This window comes from Gorilla gorilla, chromosome 2, assembly GCF_029281585.2.
Source record: "Gorilla gorilla gorilla isolate KB3781 chromosome 2, NHGRI_mGorGor1-v2.1_pri, whole genome shotgun sequence".
Lineage (NCBI taxonomy): Eukaryota > Metazoa > Chordata > Mammalia > Primates > Hominidae > Gorilla > Gorilla gorilla.
Window position 1 is genome coordinate 171,009,431 of NC_086017.1, and position 16,581 is coordinate 171,026,011.

The 16,581-nt window shown below is 40.6% G+C and overlaps 1 protein-coding gene across 21 annotated transcripts in view; it reads left to right on the forward strand.

Moving 5' to 3' along the window:
- The window catches only part of SCHIP1 (schwannomin interacting protein 1), an 819,796-nt gene extending 803,576 nt beyond the window's left edge, over window positions 1-16,220 (forward strand). For 12 of the 21 annotated variants that reach the window (XM_055381911.2, XM_055381912.2, XM_019024462.4 and 9 more), the window contains 5 exons: window positions 5,073-5,190; window positions 6,572-6,769; window positions 7,683-7,806; window positions 10,959-11,052; window positions 15,584-16,220. In XM_055381911.2, coding sequence (XP_055237886.1) covers window positions 5,073-5,190; window positions 6,572-6,769; window positions 7,683-7,806; window positions 10,959-11,052; window positions 15,584-15,635 — 586 coding nt within the window. In that variant the 3' untranslated portion in view covers window positions 15,636-16,220. The other 9 variants (XM_063704328.1, XM_063704329.1, XM_063704330.1 and 6 more) reach the window with 1 other exon arrangement.
- The last annotated feature ends 361 nt before the right edge of the window (window positions 16,221-16,581 follow it).

Consider the following 16,581-nt stretch of genomic DNA (forward strand, 5'->3'; position numbering starts at 1 on the left):
TTAACCTAACTGAACACATTTTATAGAGACACCATCACACGTGCAGTACATCTAAAGCTTACCCAAACCTCAGTTGTTCTCACATTGTTTCTTCATGACAGATTCTCGGAAAAATGAAATGTGTTTTTAGATACTTGAGTAGTTACAATCCATATTTTATGTTTCATCACTTTTGAAATTCTCATGAAACAGAAAAAGATATAGTATAAAAATATAGGCAATTATTCATTATATATAAAATATTTGAATCATGCATCAAAGATCCTTTAAAATAAATGGAAATAATGTGTTTTAATGACCCAGCCACAAACTAGTAGGGGATATTGAGTAATGAATGGCATAGCAGGACCAATGGCTCTCGAGCCACACTGGTTGTAGGCAGATAATGAGCAATGCATGTTCGAAGTCCCTGGTATATGGGATGTTCCCTTTCATTCTGTTTCCTAAGGAAAGCCATACAATTGCCTTAAAATTATAAGCAAGTATAGGAGGCATATTTCCTTTAAAATTATATTGCCAGATACAGAAAGGATCTAATAAATTCAAACCTCATGTTAAGTGTAGTATAAGGGAAAGGCCACTGGATTCTAAAATCAGAAGTCCAGCCTGTAGCCTCTTGCTTTGTGACCCTGTACCAGTTACCTATTGCCACAATGATGATGCGTAATTTTTTTAAAAAGCCATCCATGTCAGTAGCATACAATGATGAAGTTTTACTTCTCCTTAGGATCCTATAGGTCAGCTGGGTGGTTCTGTTCTGAGCTGGTCTTGGACAGGCTTATTCAGTCATCTCCGATCAGCGAGGTGGCTGGGCTTTCACACGTGTCTAGGGCTTCAGTTGAGACAACTGCCGGTTGAGCTCTGTGCTACGAAGTTACACCGCCAGCAGGCTAGCCTGGACCTGTTCTGAGGGTGGTGGCAGGGCTCCCTGAGGGGGAAACTGGAATACCATCACTTCCTCTGCATTCTACTGGCAAAGACAAGTTCCAAGGCCAGCCCAGGGCTAGGGAAATAGACTCCACTTCTCAATGGGAGAAGCTGCAGGGTCACATTACAGAGGAGATGGGTATAAGGAGAGGAAGAATTGAGATCATTTTTATAAAGAGGTTGTCACAGGTCTGTGGCAAGTCATTTGACTTCTCTGAGTAACTATATCTTGCCTGTAATCCACAGGTGATTATACAGCCCCGGGAGAGAATGTAAGTGAACATACTTTAAAATTCAATGCAACAGTTCAAGTAAAGTGAACCAAGGTGCTGTGGACAGGGGGATAAAAATCTTACCAATGAATCTTGAACATTTATACGTAGATACTAGTGGTCTAAGCAGGTGCTGGGAGATTCCCATTCCTAAAATCAAATAGAAAAGCAAGTAGAAAATCAAGAAAAAAGCAAGTAGTTCCAGGCTTCAGAGCTGGCCTCAGACCAGCCCAATCCCAGTCACTACAACCCAAAGCCAAGAACAAAGGCCCAATTCATAATGACCACTGCTCCTCTAGAAGTCACCAGCAAACTTTAGGGCCATGGCATTGTTTCTCTCAGGGAATAAACTGCTCTTGTCCCTGTATTTTGACAGAAATGTTACCTTTATATAAAATCATATTACCACTTGGCTGAGTTTTTGAGATATTCTATTCATACTTAAAAACTTTTCGTCTCTGTCATCCTCTCAACTCCTGTGCATATTTTAATAGTATCCCTGGTAACAGTAGTTGGAAGTCAGCACCAGTGTTTTCTAAATAACAGCCTTCCTCACTGTAAATGCCAAGCAGACGTGGTTGCTGTGCAGCCTCCCGACCAAGTGCCCTCCTGGCCAGTAGGCACTGTCACACAGAGGCCACTCCTGCTCACACCGAGATGTCCAGAAGACATACTTAGTCTTTATCTCTCCATGTTTCTGGGCATTCTCCATCAAGGACACTTTCTTTCCAGACCCCTGGTGCTCCCTGCCAGTAGCTCCGGGCAGCAGCGTTGTTTTTAATTGCCTTGTGGTGTGTAAGGGAGAAGAGCTTTCTGGGATAACCAGGACAGACCTTTCAGAAATGAAATCGACAGGCAAGGCTGACTTCCAGCAGCCTTTGTACAGTGCTCTGCTAAATGCCACTTGAAACATCAAGTAACCTTGAATTGGATACCTTGAAATTATATCTCTAATTAACAAGATGAGGATCGTGTTTTGTTTTCACCTCAGACTGTGCTTGAGAGATCTAGGTAAATTAGGCACCCTGCAGCCTGAATTTTGCAAGACTGGTTATGAGGGCAGCCAGATGCACTGCAGTGTGAGGGACAGAGGCCCGGGGAACTGTGGTTTTCAGATGTGAGCCTCAAGAACAGCCATGTCTCCCAGGGTGGGCAGGGTCCTGGAACAGGGGTTATCTGTTCTTCCACCCTGGGCACAGTGGCCTTCAGCAGCACCAGGTGGCCCCACTCATCCATTCAGGCTGCTTGGGAGCTGTGGTTGAGTTTCACCGAGAGCTGACTTCATCTTAAAACCCGCTTAAAGGCTAAAAGCAAACAAATCCTTCTTGAAACCTGAGCTCGTTTTAAGATGTCTTTACTAAAATCCCCTCTGAACCATTAGCTGTTATGTCATATAATTTCCTTTTCCTGAGAGTAACATTCTTGGTGATTACCACTATAAGGAATTATGTCTCACCCTATAAGAAGCTCTCTTCAGTTTCCCGTGGGGATAATGTGGTACTAAGGCGATTTTCTGAATTTCTACCTGCGGCGTTTTTTGATTTTACGCAGACTACTTTTTTTTCTTTCCTTTCCTGATTTAGACTATATGGGATGTTCAAGTCTGGGTTATTCAAAAAGAAGTCAGCGTGGCAGCAGAACAACAGAATTTATGATCAAACTTTCTTCTGAGTGAAAATACATATCTCTGGACATTGTAAACTTTATTTTGCTTTGTATTATGTATTGTGGGTTATTTTACATTTTTATAATCTGTGTATCCAGTAGCCAGACCCTTCTTCTCAAGACTTTATTCAATAAATAGAAAATGCTACATAATCCTAGATTCAAATTAGGGTTTGTCTTTAAAATGTGTCTGTTTTTAATTTGCTAACAGCTTTTTTCCCACCATCTTCCAATCCATAGAACTTGAGTATTATTATTAAAAGGGGGTTGATTTTATTTTTTTAGACCGACAGACATTAAAATTTCTAAACCTGCATGGAATCAAAGGGTAACCTGAACATATTAGATTTCTCCAGGAAAAAATATATATATATATGTGTGTGTGTGCGTGTGTGTGTTTATGTATGTATGTATATCCAATGGATAAAAGTAAAAAGGCAGCAAATCCCAGCTCAGTAGAAGAACAAACTGCCTAATAGACAATGTGTTGTCTCAGAGAGTTGATTCTACATCAGAGATTATTGTGACAGGACAAGCAGTATTAGAGTAAGTGACTTTAGAGAGTCATTTCACCTCTAAAATTCTGTTCCTTTTGTTTAGACTTTCAGTAAATAGAGAATGGAGAGCAACTCGCATGTACAGGTCACTTGCCCTGCACTAAGCTCTGAATGAACTATTTTAATCCTTCCTGCATAACACTGGGTTTGCTACTATTCAACCCATTTTACAGATGAGGAAAACTGAGGGTCATAGAGCTTTTGTAATGTGCCTGGAGAAAGAAGTAAGGATTCAGAACCTAAGTTCAGCTCACTCCAAGCATCTTCAGATGATCAGAGTGGGGTGTGTTGCTTTCTAACCCCTAGTTCTGGGCCTGGCTCCCCCTTGCCTGTGCCATGAGGGTAGGGAGCAAATAGAGCTGGGCAGACTGAGGGAATGGCTGCATTTTCTTACAGGGGTTGTAAGCTGGGATTTTCAGTAATTATAGAATTTAACAATAGGTGGCAGTGCATACCCATAACAATTATGGTTCCCGTGTTAAATCAGATTTTATTTTTCTGGGTTCTGTGTTGTTTTCAATAAAAGAATCACTTTAAATGAGTGATCTGATCAATTTCTACAAAGCATTCCTACCATTGGAATTGAAAAGTCAAATCTCAGGTAAGTTGTTCTTGGCATTTCTTCCTATGGCAGTAATAATGCCAGAGAAATTCAGCATCCTCTGCCCTAAACTTGGCTTAGGTCAGCTTCCTTGGGATCTTTTCTTGCGTAGGAACCTCCTTTTGCCTTTTCTTTCCCTAAGCTTACACAGACTGGGGCTGCTAGAGATGCTAGGAAAACTACTTCTTTAAAAACGCTTTATCACCAAACAGTATTGAAATGTGTTCAACTTCAAAAGACGGTTAGAACAAAAAGTTGGCTGTGCAGTCTGGCCTGCGAGTGGCAGCTGCACGGCCAGGTTACCCTTTGTGACTGTGCTTCCAAAAACATCAGCCCTGGAGCTTCAGGATTCACCACACATATAATGGCTTCCCAAAGGTCTCTGTCCCTGAGGTTCTGTGTGCAGGAGGTGGTCTGCAGAACCTTGCTGTGTTCTAAGGCTGCACCTTACTGCCTGGGTTTGGGGCTTCCTTACATTTTTTTAAGTGTGAACCTGTGGTGTTTTTCTTCCTTAATGATACAAATGAGCTCCCTCGGTTGGCTTTTGGCAACTGCCTTAAAGATTTCCTTCAGATGACCCTATTCTGTCTATTTGGGAGAAAAGGAGTCTTTCTTCAGAGAGCTGTGGCCTTGGGATGCTGGCTCCAGTGAGAGAGTCTTTGATTGTCCCCCTGGGATGGGTTCTCTAGATGACACCACGCAGCCTTATTTGCCCGAGGACCCCATTCATCTTGATTGATAGGACTGTAAACTCAAAGACTCAACACATTTTTATTGTGCACCAACTATCTGTTTGGTATTGTGCTGGGTGCTCTAACATGGGGCCTTAAATTATTTTTCACTTACCATGAAACTGGCGAGGAAAAAACTCACAGAACATTGGAAAATCCTCTACTAAGAGTTATTTATATGTGGAGAGTAATATTGGTTGCTCATTTCTCCATGTGAAGAACACATAAGACTACTTTCTGTTAGCAAAATCAGACAGTTCTATTGGCTGAAGCCAAATAACAGCTAAGTAGAACTAGTGTCCTGTTTGTTTCTGCCCAGACTGCAGAGTGGGATGAACTTGCAGATATGCTTTGTCAACGACAGTGGCAGTGATAAGGACAGTGATGCTGATGACAGTAAGACTGAAACCAGCTTGGACACCCCCTTGTCTCCCATGGTGAGTCCAAACAGCACCAGCTGAAGCTCGGTGTTGTGATTTCCAGGCCATTTAGCTTCTTTTCTGTTGTAAGGTGAATCAGGAACAAACATTTCAGAGGTTAAAAAAGAAAAGTTTCTTGGAATTGCATGCTCCTAAAATTTGACAATGATTAAAAAGTCAAAGTTGTAATAAAATAGAGATATATAAGCTTTCTTAAAGTTAATAACTATTTTCATATTAAACCATTAGAGAAATCACCAGCCTGGGCAACATGGCAAAACCCTGTCTCTATAAAAAAATACAAACATTAGCTGATCATGCTGCCTATAGTCCCAGCTACTCAGGAGGCTGAGGCGGGAGGATCACCTGAGCCCAGGAGTTCAAGGCTGCAGTGAGCTATGATGACACCTCTGCACTCCAGCCGGGGCAACATAGTGAGACCCTGTCTCTAACGAGAGAGAGTGTATTAGTTCATTTTCATGTTGCCAATAAAGACATATCCAAGACTGGGCAATTTACAAAAGAAAGAGGTTTAATGGACTTACAGTTCCACATGGCTAATGAGGCCTTGCAATCATGGTGGAAGGCAAGGAGGAGCAAGTCACGTCTTACATTTTTAAAACCATCGTATCTGGTGAGACTCATTCACTATCGCAAGAACAGTACAGGAAAGACCCACCCCCATAATTCAATTACCTCCCACTGGGTTCCTGCCACGACACATGGGAATTGTGGGAGTTACAATTCAGGATGAGATTTGGGTGGGTACACAGCCAAACCATATTAGAGAGAGAGAGAAATTAGATATGCTCTAAAAATTATAAAGAGAAAATAAGCTAAATCCAGTTCTTCCCTATTGGGCTTAGAAATATGAGCTCATGTCTTTCCTTCCTATTACAGAAGTTGGCTGAATAATCATGAGTGCCTCTTGCTGGAATTCTTTCCTCTCTGTGAGGTCTGTCTATAGCCTTTTTTACCAAAGACCAACAAAGAGGAAACTGTTGTCATTGAGTGCAGTGCGACATCAGAACATCATTGGATACGTGAGATCCTGTCCACGCAAAGAACCTACGTAGGGCCTTGGCTCCGAGTCAATATTTTGTTATGTCTGTTCACTTCAGGAAAGTTTTGAGGCCAAGAATCAAAGACATATTTCAAGGTTGTTGTAAATATATTTCCCATTATTAACTATACTGCTCTCTCTGTTTATGCTAAAATCTATTTTAAACTAGACCCTTTTTGTGTTACTTGAGATTTATCACCTCAAGCAGCAAGTCACATTGAGGGAGGGAACTCTGAGCTGCTCTGAGAGAAGGCTCAGAGGATGTTGTAGCCCATCTCTAAGTGGATGCTAGCTGGCATGCATGGAAGGCTCAGGCTGCTCTTTTTCCCTTTGCAGAGCAAACAGAGTTCTTCCTATTCTGATAGAGACACTACTGAAGAGGAGTCTGAATCCTTGGATGACATGGACTTCCTTACAAGGCAAAAGAAATTGCAAGCTGAAGCCAAAATGGCCCTTGCCATGGCCAAACCAATGGCCAAAATGCAAGTAGAAGTGGAGAAACAGAACAGGAAAAAGTCTCCTGTCGCTGATCTTGTAAGCAGCAAAGGCTGAAATGCAAGCAAGTGTTTGGGGGCCAGAAATGGTTGACACTGTGCCAGTCCTTTCCCAGAATTATGCAAACTTGTGTTTCTCTAAGGCGGTTTGTAAAAAGTCCTGTCATTGAGAAATGATTAAGTTTGTTTCTTTTTCCTTCCTACTGTAGCACTGAAAAATACAGAAGCAATAGATTTCACAAAAGTAAAGTTTGCTGTTGATTGATGTCTACTGTTTCTTAGCAACAATATTAGCTGCCACGGGAATATTTAAATTCCTTTGAAGCGATCTCAGTCTAAGAACCTATTGGTCTTGGCAAACTTACTATTGCTATAATTGTCATTCTCATGTTTCAATAAAGACAATATCGCATAGTGAATAGGAGTCCTGGACTTTGGAGTTTAAGTCTAGCTCTACCATTGACCTGCTATGAAGTTCTAAGCAAGTTACTTAAGTCTCAGTTTTCTCATCTATAAAATGGGGATGATAATGCCTGTGTCAGAGTATGATTGTGAGGATTCAGTGAGATAAAGTATTCAAAGCACATAGCACAGTGCTTGTAGCATGGTATAAATTATTAAATAGTAGCTGATACTAATTTTTTCCATGTCATTGATATTATTGATGTTCCTTGATAATTCATTTGTGGCTATAACATTGACTCACAACCCATATTAAAGACGAGTCAAAAAGCTTTTGATGCTGGTAGTGTTGTGTTTTGATGCCAGTTGCATATTAGGTAATGTAGTGTGGATGTAGGGCCCCACATTGGGAAAGACACAGACTGGGAAAGCTTTTAATCACTGAATTGCAGTGGGTGGATGAGTGGGTCTTTTAAGAGAAAACTGGGTCTTACGTTCAGTGTGTTTGTGGCTCTATTCACTCCTCCATTTCTTCTCCTTTGTATCTTCAGCTGCCACACATGCCTCATATAAGTGAATGCTTGATGAAAAGAAGTTTAAAACCCACCGACCTGAGAGACATGACTATTGGGCAGCTACAAGTGATAGTCAATGATCTCCATTCCCAGATAGAAAGTAAGTGTAAGATATGCTTGAAAATAGGATATTCAATGTAAAACATCATGGGATAATGCTGCTTCCTTGGTCCAACTTTTTCATACAACATTTCATTGGGTTCCTGTGTGATTGCAAGGAAAATAAGAGAATCACAAGGCTCTTTTTTGTTGCTGTTGTTTTAGCTGTAAAATGTTCAGAAGCTTTAAGAATTTTTCAAGATTCACAATAGTTACAGGTCCCTTCTATTTATTTTAAATCCCCAGCTCCTAGCACAGTGCATGTACCTGACTTACAACACCTGTTTCTGGAACACAATTCAGTAGTTACAAGTCATTTGCTATACAAGTATACTTTCTACTTTAGTTGTATACACATTCATCGTAGGTATCATCATCATCAATAAAATCAAATTAGACACATTTCCTAGGACTCCAGGTGGTGGAGTATGTGGAACCAATATGTGAAAATTACAGGGTGACAAAATACAGACTTTTCTTCCCAGAATAAAGAAAGACCTCTAACAGAAGTGGCCACAGGGAGTGGTGAGTGGTGCTCACTCAAGGTGATTGGTCATGCAGAGAATAGGCAGTTAGTTGCTTGTCCTGATGAAAGAGAGAACATTCTCACTTAGGCAGTGTGGTTAAGCCGATAAATTCACAATCTCTTCAGCCCCTGGGAGGAATGAGTCTGTATAATTATACGGTATTACAGATTAAAAGAAATTCAAGAGCTATGCCAAACAAATGCATTCAAACCAACTATAAGAAGAAAAGAGCATTTATGAGCCAAACAGGGAAATTTGAATACTTACTGAATGTTTTAGTAAAGACTGATTTATTTTAGGTGTGATAAAGGTGTTGCAGTTATGTGAATTTAAAAAAGAAAAGCTGGCCAGGCGCGGTGGCTCATGCCTGTGATCCCAGCACTTTGGGAGGCCGGGGTGGGCGGATCACGAGGTCAGGAGATCGAGACCATCCTGGCTAACACGGTGAAACCCCATCTCTATTAAAAATACAAAAAATTAGCTGGGCGTGGTGGTGGGCACCTGTAGTCCAGCTACTCGGGAGGCTGAGGCAGGAGAATGGGGTGAACCCGGGAGGCGGAGCTTGCAGTGAGCCGAGATCTTGCCACTGCACTGCAGCCTGGGTGATAGAGCTAGACACCATCTCAAAAAGAAAAAAGAAAGAAAGAAAAGAAAAGCCTCTGTCTTTTAGAGATACCTACTGAAGCATTTACAGATAAAATAATATGATAGCTGGAATTTGCTTTAAAATAATCCAGTAGAAGTCGGAGAGAGAAATGATTCAAGCTTGGCCATGAGTTGATAATTGTTGAAGCTAGTTGGATACATGGAAATTCATTAAACTGTTTTCTCTGCTTTTGTAGCAGTTTGAAAATTTTCCATAATAAAAAGCTTAAAACTTCATATTGGAAAAACAATTCTATGCATTAAGGGTTCAGATATGTAGACACTCTACTAAGTGACAGTATAAAAGGCTACACAAGAGCACACTGGAAAAAATGAAATTTTTCCACAAGATCCAAATAAAAAAAATTGGATATATTCAGTGCCAAGTTAACACATTGAATGTTGTTTTAAAATTAAGAGAAAGGGTCAAACATTTTGATTAAGAAACCATAGATTCACAGGATTTTTAAAAAAAATTCTACAACTGCATTTTAATTTTAGTTGAAAATTAATTACTAGAGTTGCTATTCTTTCAAGGACTAAAAACGCTTTCTGATATTTTACCACTAAAACATCTTCCTTAGACTTTTAAACACTGAAATTGCCATCTAGTCCTTTTCAGGAATAGATGAAATTTTAGACCTCTTTGTGTGATTTTTTTTTTTTTTTTGGCTCTCTTTTTAAAAATGGAAACTAGTTTGACCTAAAGGCAGATAAATGCATCATTTGAAGTCAGGATATCTGAAAGCATTTCCAAGGGGGACCTGTCTGATCACCCCCATTCTATCTTTTGTTTCCCTGCCCAGAGCTCTTGCTAAATGGGTACTCTCTTCCATGTGTCTGGGCCTAGCAGCTGTAATGCTTAGTTTCTCTGAGGGAAAAAGCAAGAGAGAGCCTTTGCTTGTTCATGTTTTTCAGTGGCAGGAGCCCAATTAACCCAGTGCACTGATTTCAGGAAGATTAGATATATTTCGGGCCCAGGTGCAGTGGCTCACACCTGTAATCCCAGCACTTTGGGAGGCCGAGGCGGGCAGATCACGAGGTCAGGAGATCAAGACCATCCTGGCTAACAAGGCAAAACCCTGTCTCTACTAAAAATACAAAAAATTAGCCGGGCTTGGTGGCACATGCCCGTAGTTCCAGCTACTCGGAAGGCTGAGGCAGTAGAATCACTCGAACCCAGGAGGTGGAGGTTGCAATGAGCCGAGATCGTGCCACTGCACTCCAGCCTGGGCGGCAGAGTGAGATTCCGTTTCAAAAAAAGAAAAAGGAAGGAAGGAAGGGAGGGAGGGAGGAAGGGAGCGAGGGAGGGAGGGAAGAAAGATTTCCGTCTCTATAGATTTCATTCCTGGTATACGTCTTAAGTAATATTTTCCTTGGCACCCTGTTGTTAGAAATTTCAGGGGTTATTTCTTCAGGTCTTGCACTTCTAACTATATTACAAATCTGACTTTCCAATATCTTCAGATAATACTTTCTCCTAAAACAACCTGCACATAGGGCTTCTCCTTTCCTAGGGCCATGTGAAGGCTTTGAGCATTCCTGACATACCTTCCTTTTCAGCTGGGCATCTAATGTAGTAGTCAGGCCCCGAGGGGCCCTTCCTGACTGTCAGCGTGGCAGGAGCATCCTGAAGCTGAAGGGTGGAAAACTTAATGTGCTCCAGGCTTTGCTGTTCACATTTTTTCTTCAAAACAAAACCTGCTTTTTCTAACAAGCTGTTCTCCTAACAGCTAACAATTTCTTTTCCCACCTTAATATGAAGGTAATTGGAAATAGTTCCTACTTTACTCCTTTTCTTCCCACACCTCTATAATTATGCAAACTAGACACGTTTCTGCAACATACGATGTCTAACCTTTTACAAAAATATCTTTCCTATTATGGGTAGCTGTTTGTGTGTATACTGGTTGGTAAATAGTTTACATTCTGACTTGGAGGCAGTTTTATCTGTTTTTAAATGTTCTTTTATTTGCCACAGGCTTGAATGAAGAGTTGGTCCAGCTGCTTCTCATCCGAGATGAGCTGCACACAGAGCAGGATGCCATGCTGGTGGACATTGAAGACTTGACCAGGTCAGTGTGGCTTCACTCTTGCCAAAGAAGAAAAGCCCAGGGTGGTCTGAAATCTAAGAATTAGGCAAAAACTAGCTCGAGAGAACTTCTTCCTCTACTTCCATAAATAACTCACCTAGCCTTTTCTGGTGCCAGCTGTTCAGATGGAGGGGAAGCAGAATTCCATTGTCCTTACCAAATGCATGCTTTTTAGCAACCATCCCCCTCCCTTGTGATGAATTGTCAGTGCATTACTTCTCACATCTCCACCTAAATCAGGTCAGTAGTTCTGGTCTTGGAGGACTTTACCTTGAAGGACTGCCCCCTGGGAAGCTGGGCATAAGCCATGTCATGCTGGCATGTTTCCAGCACAAGCAGCCATGTAATGAGTTCTCCAAAGCACGATCTCTTGTATGATCCAGTTCATGATCGCCTCTGCCATGCCCAGAAGGCAGGGACACTGGCATCTCTCTACAGCCACAGTGCCACCAGATTGTTCTCACCATGGGGAAACTCCAGGACTTGAGTTTTTAGCTGGGCTTTGCTCCAACTGCCTCTTTGTAAAGAGGTAAAAATAATGCTTCCCTCCCTAGGGGACAAGGAAACTAGGCTAATGCTGGTCAAAATTTTGCATTTCTTTGTAGATTTCCTTGCAGGAAAGCATGTCACTGTAAGTATATAAAGTACCTGGAATACTGTAAACATTCCTATGAGCACATATTTACTATGGAATCTTTTCTGAGACAGTCCATATGGAATCTTTAAACCAACAGACAGTAATTGCTGTTAATCCCAGAAACAGTATTTAGAGAGTAGAAGGCTCTCCAAAGAAGGAACACCTCTTGGCACAATGATGTAAGGAGTTAACCACATGGTCTACAACAATCCCAGAGAAGCTTGAAAACATAGGTAGTGATAATAATGCTCCCAGCACCTACCATAGACCTCATCTCAATGTGTAATGCTGGGTAAAATAATTGTCTAATGATGCAATGATATAAAAAAATAGTTTTGGTAGCAAAATAAATGCTGGAAAAATATGTTTAAGCTTTCTTTTTTAAGACTTACAAGCAGCACTGTTTTATATGTTTTACATATTATATTGCCTTATCCCTAGCCAAAAACAAAACAAAACAGTAAGCCTTCTCATACTCTTTGAACATATTTGCCTGCATCTGAAATATCACAATAACACTCAAATAATATTATTGCCATCTAAAGATGTATTCAGGCACTACACCACCAGCAATTATAAAACATCCCTTTTTTGTTAGTTTAAGAAGTTTGCATGCAGGTGTTAAGATTATGGGAAATCAGTGGTGAAATATACAATCAGGACCTACATTTTTTTAAAAAAATATGTAAACTCTTGTAAACTATGATTTACCTGTGACAGCAGAGATCTTTTCTCTGTCTCTCAGAATAGTATGCATTTCTTTTTTGGCAAGGAGGATGGTGAGAGGCCCCTCTTCTTCTCTCTAAGTGTTAGGCTAATACTTAGGTTTGCAGTGTATGTTTTTATAACTTTCAGATGGTGTGACCATCGGAAACAGGGCAGGCAAAACCATGGAGTTAAAAGGAGAGGAGTCACTAATTTAAAGGTGTTGGAGGCATTCTTTGAATTGGAGCAGTCCTACCATGGGCCCCAGGGGCATGATGTCCTTGCCTAGCCTGCCTCTTGGTGGGAAGAAGCTTCTACATCTGCTCCTGGCTGCAGAAAAGTAACTTTCCTCATTGGAGGGACCTGAGGATACTTAAACATCCCTAAAGGCAGCAGCCCCAGAGTCCTGCAGCCAGATATCGGAAGGCAGAGGGGGTGGCTGTGGGGACTGCTGGGACCTGTGGTCCACCTCTTCCCTTTACCTGTACAACTCCTACTATTCCAGATGTCCATTCAAATCAGTAGTTCTCAATTTGGGTTGCACAACAGAACCATGTGGGGAGGCTTATAAAATAGTGATGCCTGGATCCTACCCCAGATATTCTTATTTAATTATTCTTGTGGGCTAGCGTGGGCATGAGAATTTTTTTAAAGCTCTGAGATAATTCTCATGCACAGCCAAATTTGAGAACCACAGGTTTGGATGATGCTTCTTTGGAGAAGCCCTCCCTGACCTCCAAACACTTGGCTCTTTAGCATTCATTCTCCCCTTATATGGACTGTCAGTGCATTAAACTTATTACACCTCCATGTAAATCAGGACTGTTCCCAAGGGAGTTGACCCTGGTGTGTCAGGGTCTTTCCATGCTGGCATGTTTCCAGAACATGAACAGCCATGTGGTGGGTCTACAAAACAGCACCAGCAATTACGTGACCTGCTTTCGATCATAAGACTGTGTTAAGACCTTCTCCTCAGTGTTCCTAACAACATCTCATCTCTGTCATGTGGAGCCTAGTGGCACTGTGTTTTATTTGTCTGCTGTCTCTCCCAACGTGACTATGAATTCCCTGAAAGCAGAGGTGATGCCATTTTCATTCATTACTGTGTCCCCAGAGCCTAGCACAGGGCCTGCCAGGCACATTGTAAGCCCTCAATAGCAATTGTTGATTTAAAAAAAAAAAAAAAGAGTTTTGGTGGGGCTTCAGTGAAACAAATCCTAATAGGGACTCTTATATAACTTGCTGATAAGAACCTTTTAGTTTTATGGACTGATCCCTCCTTTGTTTAAAATTTTAATGAAATTCACTTTTATTTATGTCTCAAAAAATTACCCAGCTTTCAATATTTTCTGAAGTTGTGTGCCATCTGCTCTTCTTTCCTCCTCAGAAAACCTTTTGATGTATGTGCGTGCGTGTGCATAGGAGTGTGTGTGCATGAGCATGTACATAGTAGTATATTTTAAAAATTACTGTGAGAACTGTAATTAGCTACAGTGGAATCAAGTTCACTGGGCGTCAAAATATCTTGATCTGGATTTGCTTAAGTGAGGCATATGAGTTAGTCACGAAAATGTTTGATTCTTGTTACACATCAACAGGGCTATAAGATGGTCTGCTAAAGGGGACAGATTTTTTAAGGAATGGAGAGCTATCGATAAGGTACTTTTTCCTGAGTACCTTTATTGTTAGTTGAATAGTGCCATTTATTTATGGGCTGGTGAGTGTAGCAAGGACACTGTTGTCACTCCCCTGTTTCTGAAAGTATTTGTAGTTTGTCTTCCCTGATATGACACATTCTGCATAAAACCAGTGAGTTCAACTTGACATCACTGACTACCCAAGTCCAGGCAGCACACACAAACTATTCCTAAACGTTTGATTATAGCTGGAAACCACAGCCCTAGATGTTTTTATCTTGCCAAATTTATCATTTCCTAAAATCGTCCTTTAAAACCATTGTCTTTTGCAGCCTTCAAACCCCATCATTCTCTGAGAAGTGACCATTCAAGTGATGTCAACAGCTTGGCCACACTCCTCCCCCTCTGGCCCACTGTCTACCTCTGCCCCACTGTCTAGCTGCTTCACTGGCCTATTTTTGGGTTCACAGGTCATAATAGAGCTTGTTTTTGGTTTTGTTTGTTTGTTTGTTTGTTTGTTCTTTGAGACAGAGTTTCACTCTTGTCACCCAGGCTGGAGTGCAATGGCATGATCTTGGCTCACTGGAACCTCCACCTCCCGGGTTCAAGCAATTTTCCTGCCTCAACCTCCTGAATAGCTGGGATTACAGGCGCACACCACAATGCCCAGCTAATTTTTGTATTTTTAGTAAAGGCAGGGTTTTGCCATGTTGGCCAGGCTGGTCTCAAACTCCTGACCTCAGGTGATCCACCAGCCTCAGCCTCCCAGGGTGCTGGAATTACAGGCGTGAGCCACTGGACCTGGCCCATAATAGAGCTTTATAAATAAGAAGACTCACCCTATCCTCACTGCCAAGACCATGCCCTTAGGATTAATTGGGGGGGAAAACATGCAAACATGGAATATCTTTACATCCACAAAGACCTGCCATTTGATAGACATTGGCTTTTGCAGGAGTGAATTAGATTTTTGGCTCCAGGTTTCTGTCAGGAGTCTTAGTTAATATCTAGGTCTGTGTCTGCATGTGTCTTTAGATAAAGTAGTCACTCAGTTACTCTTATCATAATACCTTGTTTCAACTTTTGGCTTCGTGCTTATTTCAATCTGTTATTTCCTTATTTGCTATTTATTCCTTTCTTGTCTCATATTCCCCATGAGAACAGAGACCTCACTGTCTTGCTCACCATCAAATACCCATGGAAGACACATATTTAATATTTGTTGATAAAAGTATCCGAGATGTTTATTTATTTTCATTTTCAAACAGAACTTTTCTTCTTAAAAGTAGTAATGTCTAAAAGTCTCAGGTTCATCCAGTGGCTTACTAAATAAAAGGAATCATACACAATATGTAAAAATTAAAGAGTTCAAATCAGAGTTCAAAGAGTTTGAATAAGGTACTTTTTCTTGATTCTAATCTATTTCACTGTCAGTAACTCTGAACTTCAGTTTGCAGGATGCTGTAGCTATTGATTGAAAAGCAGTTTGGATCTCTCTACATGATGCTAAATAATTGTATTAATTATTTTACAGACATGCTGAAAGTCAGCAGAAGCACATGGCAGAGAAAATGCCTGCAAAGTGAAAAGAAGCCATTCAACCAGAGAACAAGCTAGAATTTATTTTGCTTCTGTGGTTGTAAAAATGCTGTTGCTAAAGGTGGCGCAGAAACAAATATCAGTGTTAGTCATTGATAATGTCTGAAGCTTAATGTCCAGTGATTGGCCTTTGCTTCTTAATTTATTTTAATTTTTTACTTGTGCCACTTAATATCAGGCATTTTAATGAAATATTGTTACAAAAAATGTACAGTACTGACACCACCACAAATCATGGTTAATAAAAGAGAGTAGTTTTAACTTTATTTTTATTTGTTTAGAGATTTTAAGTTGGAACAGTATTTTCCCATTGACTACTTTTCATTCTTCACTGTAGTTTTAAAGAAGAACTGTAAATGACGGTGCTATACAAGTCAAAAAATACATGCCTGCCTCGTAGTGAAGTTGTAGCTTTCCGTAATATGTATATTTTACTCAGTTTTCAACATTTTGTGAATGTTGACTACCTGAAGTTCCTTTTTAGATGTGCTATTAACATTCTGTTGGATTCAGAGGGTTCCTTGAAAGTTTTATGTATAAATATGTAAAATAAAAATTAAAACTTTGTTTCATATCATATGTCTTTTTGCTCACTAACAAGGCTTATACTGGCTTAACCCTTCTGCAACTAAATTCCCCACCAGGAAACTTTTATCAGTGAAAAAACAAATTGCTCCAGAGGACACACAAGTGTCAAATTGCCCAGAAAATTATGAGCGTGAGTGCGTGTCTGTGAGTATGTGTGTGTGAGAGAGTGATCCGAAGAACACCAAAGGTCAGTAGCATCAGAGCCTGCACTTCTATTATTGCTTAAAGAGCTCCATCTGGAATTGTAGCACTTTAGTATTTAATAGCTGCTGGTCTTGTTAGGGCACTATGATTGTATCAAACTCCATTTAGTAAATTCAACACGTGAACAAATGATGTTTGCAC